The 13,726-nt window shown below is 40.0% G+C and overlaps 1 protein-coding gene across 1 annotated transcript in view; it reads right to left on the minus strand.

The window, feature by feature from the left end:
* The window catches only part of MAPK1 (mitogen-activated protein kinase 1), a 109,665-nt gene that overhangs the window by 15,421 nt on the left and 80,518 nt on the right, over positions 1-13,726 (minus strand). The window contains exons 5-6 of the mRNA XM_036076465.2: positions 8,369-8,483; positions 7,955-8,086 (exon numbers count right to left, since the gene is read on the minus strand). Coding sequence (XP_035932358.1) covers positions 7,955-8,086; positions 8,369-8,483 — 247 coding nt within the window. The remainder of the gene's footprint in view (positions 1-7,954; positions 8,087-8,368; positions 8,484-13,726) is intronic.

The following is a 13,726-nucleotide window of genomic DNA, read 5'->3' on the forward strand; positions in this document are numbered from 1 at the left end:
TGAGAGCCAGTACAGTCCTTCTTCAGGCCTAAGCCATTGGCAGTAGGTTCTTGTGAGGTGGAACCAAGAAAGCCTCAAACAGCTGACCCTCTAGTCTGTGAATGACTCATCCAAGATCCCATCTCTCAGCCCCAGCACCCACAGCCCCATCGCTCAATGTAACCACTGCTATCTTTTGACAAATTTTGTAGAATTTTTCTCTGCATGTTCTTTTACATGGCTCAGATCACACCTTATATAAAAAAATGCTGTATTATTTCCCCAGTAAATATTGCTCATTAATATTTGCCCATGCTATAAAAACTTTTTAAGAATCACTTCTAGTGACTTTATGATATTCCTTTAAGCAGAGGCATCATAGTTTCTTCAACCACTCAATTAACATAGGTGTCCTTAAATTTAATATGCCCAAACTAAAGTCTCAACTGCCACTCTTTAAAATGTTCCTCCTACTTTTCCTCATCTCACTATTTTCTTCATGTAATTGTGTTCTTGTCCTTTGCTCATGTATTTATCCACTGAGGTCTTAGATTTCTCTCTGTTCTTCAGGCATGACTAATATTAATGATGAGTCTAACATCAATAAACTAATAATTCATGTAACTCTCCCAAAATTACCCTATGAGGTGGGAAATGCAACTTGTTCCAATTTTGAGATGAGGAAATTGTGAAACAGAGAAGTTAAATAACTTGTCCAAAGTCAAAGATTTGAGGTGGTGGGGTCCATCTGAATTCAGGAGGCCAATTCTAGAGCACAAGGCCTAAACCATGGTGCTGAGCTGCCTTAACATTAATAGTTTTAGGACAGGGATCCTTCAAATGTTTTTCAATTTGGAACATTTTATACCTACTGCTCACACCTGACCTATCTAATCTATTTTAAGTTTTAAACTTTTATGTGATCAAATCTACCATTTTTCTCTTATGTTTGTTTTCTTGGTTTGCGTATTTTCACAGCCTAGGAAGAAAGTCTTTCTCCATTCAGAGATCAGAAAAATACTGAATATGCTAAGTATCACTGGCCTTTAATGGCATGATTTTTAAAACTGTATTAAATTATCAATTCTTCTGGAATTCACTTTCAAGTGTGAGTAATGATTTAAATTGATTTTCTTCCAAACAGTTATTCAACTAGCCCAGTACCATCTGTTGAATAATAATAATTTCTTCCCCCTCACTGGAGTAATTTTGGAGAGAATCCTAAACTAGACTCCTCTGAAGAAAAATCTACAATACTACTGTTCAAAGGACTCAGCAATAAGAAATTTCTACCAAATACGTGAAAAATATTCAATCTCAGGTTTTTTTTTTAAGGTAAGCTCTACGCCCAACGTGGGACTTGAACTCATGACCCTGAGATCGAGTTGCATGCCAGGTGTGCCATCTCAGTCTAATTAAAGAAAAACAAATTAAGGGGCGCCTGCGTGGTTCAGATGATTAAGCGTCTGCCTTTGGCTCGGGTCATGATCCCAGGGTCCTGGGATCATGCCCCACGTCTGGCTCCTGGCTCAGCGGGGAGCCTGCCTCTCCCCTTGCTCGTGCTCTCTCTATCTCTGTGTCTCGAATGAATAGTAAAATCTTAAAAAAAGAAAAAGAAAAAGAAAAACAAATTAAAATGCCACTTCTCCCCCATTTGGTTGGCAGATCCAAAAGTTCAATACCCAAAATTGCTGGAACAAAAGATGTGACAAACTGCCAAACTGCCCTCCAGAGAGGCTCAACCAATTTACATGCTATCAGCTGTCTCTGAAAACATCCGTTTTCCCCACAGCCTTGACCACATGGTGGGTCATCAAACTTTTGATGCTTTCTACTGGGTAAAAAAAAAAGAAAGGAATTACTGATCTTTCAATGTTCATATCTCATATAATAAAAATGAGTACCAGGACGCCTGGGTGGCTCAGTCAGTTAAGTGTCTGCCTTCAGCTCAGGTCATGATCCCAGGGTCCTGGGATCGAGTCCCGCATCAGGCTCCTTCCTCGGTGGGGAGCCTGCTTCTCCCTCTGACTGCCCTCCCCCTGCTTGCACGCTCTCTCTTTCCCCCTCTGACAAATAAATAAATAAAATCTTAAAAAAAAAAAAAGAGTACCTTTTCCTAATATTTGAGATATTTACATTTCCTTTTTTGTAAACTATCATTAACCAGACTTAAAAGTGCCAGTGTTTCAGCTTGAAAGTTTCAGTGTTGAGTTCCCTGAAGTCTCCCATTCATCTATTTATGTCATTTTTTAATTAAAGATTTTTTTTTTAATTTATTCATTTGAGACACAGAGAGATAGAGAGAGAGAGAGAGAGCATGAGCAGGGGGAGAGGCAGAGGGAGAGGGAGAAGCAGGCTCCCCACTGAGCCAGGAGCCCGATGCGGGGCTTGATCCCAGGACCCTGGGATCATGACCTAGGCCAAAGGCAGACGCTTAACCATCTGAGTCACCCAGGCGCCCCTCTATTTATGTCATTTTTGCACAAACCCAGACTATTAGCTCCCTGCAGGCAGGTAGTCAGTTTTATTGCTGTTCTAAGTCCAGGCCTTAGAACCCTGATGGCACAGGACACTCAGATCTATTTATTAAATAAATGAATTTATGCATGTTATAGTAAAAAACTAGAAACAACCTGGTGGCAGATTAAATATGGCCACAAATTCTTTGCAATTCCTCCCATCAATGGGTGGATTTATTTCTCCACTACTTGAATCTGGGATGACCCTGTAATTTGCTTTGACCAACAGATTGTGGCAGAAGTGTACTGCTATTCTGAGACCTTGCAGTTTCTGCTCTTTCTCTTTTGGAATATTTCTGCCATTAGAAGAAGCCCAGTTGGGTCTACTGTAAGATGACAGGCAATGGCACAAAGGAGAAGCAACCGTAAGATGTGGTGAGGCCACCTCAGACCATGCAACTTGAGGCAAGCTGAGCAGACCCACTGAGATGCACCCAGGCCAATGGACTTATGAACAAATACATGGTGGTCATTTTAAGGCCCGACTGTGGAGTAGTTACACAGCAACAGATAACTGAAGTGAACTTCAATGCCCAATATGAGACTGGTTAAAGACACTATGAGTCATCCATACAAGGGAGTAATACGTAGCACTCTTTATAACTAGGGATACAGAAAGATCTCCAAGATATATAAATGAAAAAAAAATCAGTCTTAAGATCTCAGAATCTAGACCTACAAATTCCAGTGGTCTGAACTTTCATATGACCCTGTGATGCAAGTACTAACTCTATTTTGTAAAATAGGAGGGGTGGCTCAGTTGGTTAAGTCTCTGACTCTTGATTTCAGCTCGGGTCATGGATCTCGGGGTCCTGGGATTGAGCCCTGCCTCAGACTCTGAGCTCAGGTCAGAGATTCTCAGCTTGAATCTCAGCTTGAGATTCTCTCCCTCTCACTCTGCCCCTCTCCCGGCACGCACGCTCTCTCTAATATAAAGACAGAAATCTTAAAAAAAAAAAAAATTAAATAAATAAATGGGAAAACTGAGTCCCAGAGAGGTTAAGTAGTTTGTCTAAAGTTCACACAGCTAGTAAGTGGCTGGCTATGAACGGAAACTCTGTTTCTGTTAGAAACCGTGTTTCTAACACATGATGCTATATTGCTCACTCCAGCACTACCAACTCCCATTTTTCCACTTTTTTTATTCTAGTTATAACCCCTCCCTGCTTCATTATTTTCATCCAAGGCCTACATTTCAAAATTAACTTTCTGGATTTTAGTAATGTTAATTATTATCTAAATGAACCAATCTCAAAGTTCATAGCTTTAACCTAAGGACAATAAGCTAACTAAGTCTCAAATAATTTGATACAAATCACAGCTAACAATAAAAAAGAGTGAGGAAACAAACAGCAGGGAAGTCTGGAGGTCTTTTTATTATAAAGTCTTTTTTTTTTTTTTTTTTTTTTTTAAAGATTTTATTTATTTATTTGACAGAGAGAGACACAGCGAGAGAGGGAACACAAGCAGGGGGAATGGGAGAGGGAGAAGCAGGCTTCCCGCAGAGCAGAGAGCCCGACGTGGGGCTCGATCCCAGGACGCTGGGATCATGACCTGAGCCGAAGGCAGACGCTTAACGACTGAGCCACCCAGGCGCCCCTATAAAGTCTTAATTATGTAGTTTTGTTATGTATTAAAAAGGCAACTTAGGAAGTAAGATTTAGGTGACATGCTTGGGACAACACAGAATACAAACCAATCTAATCAGTAACCTATGCAATGCAAATGAAGGTATAATTTTTTAAAATCTTACAATTATAATGCATTGTGTAATTACAGAATTATAACTAAATAGGTAAAAGCTGTGCACACCTTGGAATAGCAAACGTTAAAGATTACTTTGGGATTCTGGTAATTAAGCGTGTTTCTTTTACCTATTCTTTCTATACTTTCAAACTGTCTCCCATGATAACACACTATACCTTTATATCAAAGATTTTTTTTTAAGATTTTATTTATTTATTTGACAGAGAGAGAGACAGCGAGAGAGGGAACACAAGCAGGGGGAGTGGGAGAGGGAGAAGCAGGCTTCCCGCAGAGCGGAGAGCCCGATGCGGGGCTCGATCCCAGGACCCTGGGACCATGACCTGAGCCGAAGGCAGACGCTTAAGGACTGAGCCACCCAGACGCCCCTGTATCAAATATTTTAAAAGATAGTTCCTCCAACATCAAAAATGAATTTAATTTTAAACAACCAAGTGTTTCTGAACCTTGACTCAGATCAGTACATAAAACAAATTCAACATCGAAGCTGACAGTTATTAAAGTAAACATATACAGACATAAGAGCAAAAGTTAGAAAAAGCTGAATTTCCAAAAGAAGACTGGATGACATGTTGCTGTTTTTAAGTAGGCTCCATGCCTAACTCGGTGCTTGAACTCACCGCCCTGAGGTTAAGAGTCGCATGCTCTACTGACTGAGCCAGCCAGGCACCCCTGGATGAAATGTTTTAAAATCATTAAAGAAAAGCCAGATCTATGTATTAACATGGAAAGACACTCAGATACAATTCTATTAACAGTGACCTTTAGGGAATAATTATAAAAGAATTTCACTTTTAGTTGAATATTCCTAAAACTTTTGAATTTTTACCAAAAATGTTAGCTTATATAATAATTATTTATAGAAAGGAAATTTTAGGTAAAAATAGGGATATGTATGAAGATAAAGAAAGCTGCGGAAGAACAAGCACCAAGGTGCTGGCAAGCTGCTCTCTCTCTGGTTTCCCATTCTGATTTCTTCTTCCACTTTCTTTTTTTTATTTATTTATTTATTTATTTTTAAGATTTTATTTATTTGCGAGAGAGACAATGAGAGACAGAGAGCATGAGAGGGAGGAGGGTCAGAGGGAGAAGCAGACTCCCTGCTGAGCAGGGAGCCTGATGTGGGACTCGATCCCGGGACTCCAGGATCATGACCTGAGCCGAAGGCAGTCGCTTAACCAACTGAGACACCCAGGCGCCCTCTTCTTCCACTTTCAAGGACCCCTGTGATTATACTGGGCCCACTGAGATAATCCACAACAATCTCCTCCTTCTTAAAATCAGGTGATAAGCAACCTTAATTCCATCTGCAACCTTAATTCCTCTTTGCCATGTCACCTAACATATTCACAGATCCTCGCGATCAGGATGTGGACATCTTTGGGATGGGGTCATTACTCTGCCTACCACAATTCTGTAATAGTATAAAGTCTTTAAAAACAGGCACCTATTAAAAAACAAAAAAACCAACCACCTAATATATTTAACAGATACATGCTAAATAGGCCTAATGGATAACACAATTATTAAACAAAGTTAACTTAAAATATAAAAGAGTAAAATGAAATCCATCACCTTTTTCTCTTATGGATGAGGGCTCTTGGTAATTTATCTAAGAAATCTTTGTCTAACCTAGAGTCATGAAGATTTTGTTCTGTTTTCTTCTCAAAGCTTAATAGTTTTAGGCCTTATATTTAGGCCTATGTTCCATTTTTAGGTTTTTATTTGGGGGGGGATATAGATGTCTAATTGTTCCTGCACCATTTGTTGAAGAGACTGATACAAGCAATAATACTGATAACTTTTGGGGTGCCTGGGTGGCTCAGTCAGTTAAGAGTCCGACTCTTGATTTCGGGTCAGGTCATGATCTCAGGGTCGTTGAGATGGAGCCCTGCATCAGGCTCATGGAGCCTGCTTAAGATTCTCTCTCTCCCTCTGCCCCTCCCTGCCGTACTTGCATGCTCACGTGTGCACTCTCTCGAGGGGAGGGGAGGGGAGGGGAAGGGAAGGGATGAGAGAGGGGGAGGAAGGGAAGGGGAGGGGAGGGAAGGGAAGGGAGGAAAGAAATTGGTAACTCTCAAATGCATTATGCTGAGTGGAAGAATCCAGACATAAGAGGCCACATACTACATAATTACATCTCTAGGACATTCTGGAAAAGGCAAACTGTAACAGAGAGAAATGAAATCAGGGACTGCCAGGGACTAAAGAGAAATGAGTACAAAGGGGTACAAGTCAACTTTTGGGGGTGATGAAAATACTCCATATATTGATTTTGGTGGCAGTTATGTAACTACATATATTAGTTAAAAGTCAAAGACCCACAGAACTAAAAAGGGTGAATTTTATTCTAAGTTATTCTTTGAAAAAACTTGACTTGAAAAATTATTCAATGACAAGATGAAAAAAGTATAATTTGTTTTGCAGGCTCCCAAATTTTCTGAATCCTAAAAATGTGAACTTAATCCAAGTTAAGAAGTAGCAATGAGGCAGCGGCTTGAGGGGTGGGCAAAATGGGTGAAGAGGATTAAGAGGTACAAACTTCCCATTCTAAAAATAAATAAGTCACAGGGACAAAAAGCACAGCATAGGGAATATAGTCAATAATATTGTAATGCACTTATCATGGTGAGCATTTAATAATGTATATAATTATGGAATCACTATGCTGTATACCTGAAACTAATTTTTTATTGTATGTCAACTACAATTAAAAAAAAAAAAAAAGGGTGCCTGGGTGGCTCAGATGGTTAAGCGTCTGCTTTCAGCTCAGGTCATGATCCCAGGGTACTGGGATTGAGTCCCACATCGGGCTCCCTGCTAGGCGGGGAGCCTGCTTCTCCCTCTGCCTCTGCCTCTCTCTCTCTGACTCTCATGAATAAATAAATAAAACATTAAAAAAAAAACTTTTTTGAAAGGAGCAAAGAGGGGCACCTGCCTGGCTCAATGGGTAGAGCATGTGACCCTTGATCTTGAGATGGTTAAGTTCGTGCCCCATGTTGGGTGTAGAGCATACTTTAAAAAAGAATAAAATAAGGGACGCCTGGGTGGCTCAGTTGATTAAGTGTCCGACTTTTGATTTTGGCTCAGGTCACGATCTCAGAGTTGTGGGATCGAGCCCCGCGTCAGGCTCCATGCTCTTTTGGAGTCTGCTTGTCCCTCTCCTTCTGCTCCCCTCCCCCACACTCATGCGCCCTCTCTCTCTCTCTCAAATAAATAGTCTTTATTTTTTTTAAAGATTTTATTTATTTATTTGACAGAAAGAGACACAACGAGAGAGGGAACCCAAGTGGGGGAGAGGGAGAAACAGGCTTCCCGCTGAGCAGGGAGCCCGATGAGGGGCTTGATCCCAGGACCCTGGGATCATGACCTGAGCAGAAGGCAGACGCTTAACGACTGAACCACCCAGGTGCCCCAATAAATAAAAGTCTTTAAAAAAAAAAGAATAAAATAAAAATAAATTAAAAACAAAAAGCAAAGGTGGAAAACTACACCATCATTCCCAGATTCCCGTACCCTACTGCCCCTGCTCATAAATAAAAGGGAAGAAAGCAACAGAGTGAGTACTAAATAAGGTATTACCCAATTGCCACAGACTAACTTTTCAGGCTAGGGACCTAATGATTTAACCAATATAACAAACAAACAAAAAGCTAAGTCTAAGAAAAATAATCAACAAAAAAAATATTTACCTTTGGAGTCAGCATTTGGGAACAGCCTGTTCCATGGCACCTTATTTTTGTGTGGAAGAGAAAGCAAGTAGTTTCTAGCTTTTAAATTTATTATACAGTTCAGGTCTTCCTGTGATGGGGATCCAAGAATACCTACAACATAAAATAATTAGCTGTTAATTATCCAGACCCAGGTAGACTGACCTTTTGGCTGCAGGGCACAATGGGCCCTGATAATTGTTTTCTCACCATCTCCCCATGCTTATCTTTCTTAAAAGTTTTTACAAGGATCCTTAATATTTGGAATCAAGCAAGATTACAAACTCATAGGTTAAGTTGTTGTCAGAACTACTCTAGTTTCATAAAGTGACTTTTATGTAAACTGTGGCAGGTGAACTGAGTAAATCTAGCCCCTAAAATGTTCGGTAACCTTACCCAGAATGTGGTTCAGCTGGTCGAGATAATGCTTCCCCGGGAAGATGGGCCTGTTGGACAGCATCTCTGCCAGAATGCAGCCTACAGACCAAATATCAATGGACTTGGTATAGCCCTGTAGTGGGAAGGGAGAAAAGACTGAGAATGGTATGTAATGTTACCGGAAACAGTAAGATCCTCCTACAGGACAGGTACATGGCTGACAGGAATTTTACCTTCTCCTTTGGCTCTAAATTCAGAAATAAGAGAAGAGAGTGTGCAGATACACATAATAATTTGGCTTTCTTATAAGTTGTTGGACAACCAAGATTACGTGATTTTATTTCTCTCTTCAAAGTTGATTAGCTTATTAATAAATGAGAATTTCCAAAGTATACTTCATTCCTTTGATTTGAAAGAAAGCATCCTTATAAGCTGAAGCTGGAAAAAGGAAAAAACATTAACAGCCCTTGCTTTAGGACATCTGTGGCCTATTTATTCATTTTGAAAACCTAGAAACCAACTCAAAAAAAGAGGCACTGCTATACTTCCATAATATCTTTATCCATTCTGCAAATCATGTTCAAAAAAGTCAGGCTGAAAACCCATCATCTCTAGCGGAGGGGGAGGAGGGGGGTATTGTGTGCTGGTTCCATCATATTTTACCAATCCGTATTTCTTGTCTTCTTTTTCTATTCAATTTTCAGATATAATTTTTCTTTTAAAGGAATTCTGTGAAAAGACTTGGAATAATTATCTAAATCATACAATAGTGTAAAAAAAGATAACTCTCCAAGGAGTGTAAGTTGAATTTTATGGAAAATGCTAGGTATAGTGATAAATGAACAGAGAAAAAAACTTCAGCCAAATATTAAAGTTTAGAGAAACATAGTGAAAAATCAACACAGAATGAACAGATCTGCAGCTATGATAAACTGGGGTTGAATTTCAAGATAATTATTCCCCAAATTCCTGTAATCCAAAATAGCTTTTGCTTTGAGCCAAAATTAAATAAAGAGGAACATTTAAAACACACAGGGGTGCCTGGGTGGCTCAGTCGTTAAGCGTCTGCCTTCGGCTCAGGTCATGATCACAGGGTCCTGGGATCGAGCCCCGTGTCGGGCTCCCTGCTCCGCGGGAGGCCTGCTTCTCCCTCTCCTACTCCCCCTGCTTGTGTTCCCTCTCTCGCTGTGTCTCTCTCTGTCAAATAAATAAAATCTTAATAAATAAATAAATAAATAAATAAATAAAACAAACACAAAATAATTAAAAGGAACCAGGGCTCCCTGGAGAAATGGCTGCTCCAAGTCTGGGACAGGGAACATATTATGAGGTAAGCCTAGAGTGTCTAGTGCCACAAAGTAAGGAAGTGCTCAACATTAGTGGGGACATGTCACAGCGGCTCCCATTAGAAAACCTGGGACAATTTGAACATCAAATACAGAATGTTAGCTATGGAACTGAAGCCACTGAATAAGATAACCATGAATTAATAAAATGGAGAGAACTAAAACAAAGAAGGAACGACAGAGCTACAAAATCATCAATGGATGGTAAAAGTAGTGATTGAAAGTATGATGAAGAAGATAACTTACACAATCTTAAGGTATTTTCCCACAAATTCCTACTCACCTAATAATAATTATCACCATTACATGGTGAAGAACCAGAGGACACCATTTAACCAAAATATCAACATGAATTTCACCAATGCGGACATAAACTATCTATGCCTCCTGATACAATACACTGAGAACAAAATATTGTTTCTGTGGTACTCATGCCCAGAATACATGACACAAAATTGAGGTGCATTCTACAAAACAGCCACCTGTACCCTTCCAAAGGATCAAGGTCAAGAAAGGCCGAGGAATTATTTCAGATTGAAAGAGACTATAGAAACAACACAATGTGTGAGCCTGGAGTAGGGGGAGAAAAGCTATAAAGATTACTGGGACAATATCCAAAATCCAAATATAAATAATACACTAGATATTGGATCAGTGTTACATTTCCCACCTTTTTTTTTTTTCTTTTTAATTTCTCACTTTTGATTAATACACCATGGTCATATTAGGGAATATCCTTCTTCTATGGCAGGGTTTCTCAACCTTGGCACTACTGACATTTTGGGCTGGATAAGCCTTTGCTGTGAGGAACATCCTGTGTGCCGTAGGACGTTTAACATCATCTCTGACCTCTAACTACTTCATGCCAGTAGGTAGCATTCCTCTCCCCGTTGTGACAACCAAATATGTCTCCAAACACTGCCAGATGTCCTCAGGAACATGAGAAACACTGTTCTAAGGAAATACATGCTGAAATGCTTAGGGGTAAAGGGGCACAACTACAATTTACTCTCAGATGATTCAGAGGGAAAAAAATCTACACATGTATACAGAGAGAATGATACAACGAACAAGACAAAGGATAAAGAACTGGTGAGTCTGAATCTGAGGTGAAATTCTAGCCAGCATTTCTCCCAGGTGGTCCAGAGCCCCGGTGGCTTCCCTCTAAGGATCTGAGGGGTGACACTACTTTTGTACTACTAAGGTGTTTTCCTTTTCATTCTCTCACAAGTGCACAAGAGATTTTTCCAGAGGCTATACAACATGTGACGATACTGTACAGGAAATATAACAATATCTAGAAGATCTGCTTAACTCAGTGAACCAGTATTTTCCAAATGCTAAATATTATAAAACCAAGCATCAGTGAATGTAAGGTAGACCAATGGGTTTTAATAAGACTGTACAAAAAGTTCAGTGGCATGGTTTCAGATTCCACAATGAATCTTTCATTTTGTTGAGCTTCACCATAATATTAAAAAGGAATAGTCACAAGTAGCTGAAAAGACTACTAACATACGTATTTCCCAATTACGTATCTATGTGAAGACTCTTCTTCACGGATTTAAACCCAAACAACCTACTGGACAGACTGAGTGCAGAACTAGGCGAGAGTCCAGCAACAGTCTATTAGGCCCCATGAAATTTGAAAAATGAAAACAATGTCGCTCTTCTAACTAAAATGTTTTTGTTGTGGAAAGTAAACATACTTTTTTATAAAAAATACTTATGTTAACAAGCAGTACCTTTATTACTGTTATTTAGATATTAATACTTTTTAAAAATTTCAGTGTTAATTTCCATATAGTAAATACTGATGTTATATATAACCCCACATAAACAATCTTGCTTAGGGTCTTTGATACTTTTTCTTTTTTTTTTAAGATATATTTATTTATCTTAGAGAAAGTCTGTGTGAGCGAACAGGGAGGAGGGGCAGAGGGACAGAGAGAGCCCCAAGCAGACTCCACGTTGAGTGCAGAGCCCGATACGGGGCTTGATCCCACGACCCTCAGGATCATGACCTGAGCTGAAACCAAGAGTCAGATGCTTAACCTACTGAGCCACCCAGGAACCCCTAATCTTTGATACTTTTTTTTTTTTTAGATTTTATTTATTTGACAGAGAGAGACACAGCGAGAGAGGGAACACAAGCAGGGGGCAGTGGGAGAGGGAGAAGCAGGCTTCCCCCCGAGCAGGGAGACCAATGTGGGACTCGATCCCAGGACTCTCGGACCATGACCTGAGCTGAAGGCAGACGCTTAACGACTGAGCCACCCAGGTGCCCCTCTCTGATACTTTTTAAGAGAGTGAAGGAATCTTGGGGCTCAAATATTTGAGAACCACTGCCTTATACTTTTCTTGCAAGCTGAAAATTCTATGAAAATAAAATGTTACAAATACACACACAGCACTCTAGCCAAAATGGGGACAATATGAGTATAAAAATAAAAACATGATAATGGACAGCACATATTTCATGAGTCCATAATAATGTTTTTAAAAACAAAGGTGGGAGGGGTGCCTGGGTGGTGCAGTTAAGTGTCGGACTCCTGGTTTTGGCTCAGGTTGTGATCTTGGGGTCATGAGATTAAGCCCTCCACTGGGCTCCCCACTCAGTGGTGAGTTGGCTTCCTCTCTCCCTCTGCCTGCCCCCCTGCTTGTGCACACTCTCTCTCTAAAATGACTAAATCTTAAAAAAAAAAAAAAAAAAAGGTGGGAGACAGGAAGAGAAAGAGAAAAAAAATGGAAAGCTCTTCATATAAGAATGGCAGTGAATTAATGTAGAAAGAATAATACATTTGGAAATCACCATTTTGTAACCCCCAATATAATGATAGAAGCAAGGGGTCATCCAGGGGTAAACCACCAGGGTAAGACTGCTGGGAAACAGAAGCTCCATATACATGAGTTCCAAGAATCCAAGGGGTTCTTGCCAGAAAAGTGTGACCTAAATCTAATCATAAGGAACCAATCTGTACTCTGCAAAGTATTCAATGTCATGAAGAAGACAGGAAGGGCGGGAGGACTATTCTAGAGTGAGCACAATGCATCAAACGTGAATTAGATCATAGACTGAAAATAAAACAGAAACAGCTGTAAAATACTTTTGGGTGGGATAACTGGGATGTCACTAAATTAATGCTGATTGTCTCAGTGTGCTAAGGGTACTATGGCTATGGGGAAAAAACACCCCTCTGCCTTTAATGAGTATTAGTATGGCCCAAAGGGTCTACAAGTAAAGTCAGTTTATGTTGGTGAAGTGTCAGAAGGTTTGACCAAAGGGAAGAGAGAAGAAGGCAGAGAGGCAGGCAGAGACAGCCAGGGAAGGAGTAGTAGGGTGTTAATAGCTGGTAAACCCAGGGAAGGGGTGTAAGGGTGTTCACTGTACTCTCAATTCTTTATAGGTTTGAAAATGTTCTATATTAATAAAAAGAAAAAAATGAATATGGTCCTAGAAGTAACATTCTCAGGCTAGAGGTGCTGTAAATAAAACGAATTCGCGCTCAGTTATTACAGTTTACTCTACAAGCAAGAAGTGCTGGGCACCTTGTAGAACACAGAGACCATCCTGTTTAGTTATTTCCCCCCCAGAGGGTGAAGACAGTGGAGTCATCTCAAGTCGGGATGGAGGCTGCAGGGCCACCAAGGCACCAGGATAAAAAGCACACTGTCAGCTCTCCTTTATAACCGGCAGGCAGAGTGCGCGCGCGCACACACACACACACACACACACACACACACACGCACGCACGCAAATGCTTCTGGTTTGGAATGGCTGTCACATGGCCAGTCCAAAGAAAGAACCTACTATTTGGGATTATGTGTAATACAGAATTATGAGAATCAACATGGCATTTTCTTCTCTGAAACATCTGTTACACTACATCCTTCTTTATAATGGAATTTATTTTAATGCAGTTTTACTTTTATAACTAAACTGAACAAATGTATATCAAGAATAACTAACTGCTTTAAACAAATTCCATCTCCTCACAAAGCAACTTAGTGTTTATCTCAAGCCCTTCTA

The sequence above is a fragment of the Halichoerus grypus genome, chromosome 13 (assembly GCF_964656455.1).
Source record: "Halichoerus grypus chromosome 13, mHalGry1.hap1.1, whole genome shotgun sequence".
Taxonomy (NCBI): Eukaryota; Metazoa; Chordata; class Mammalia; order Carnivora; family Phocidae; genus Halichoerus; species Halichoerus grypus.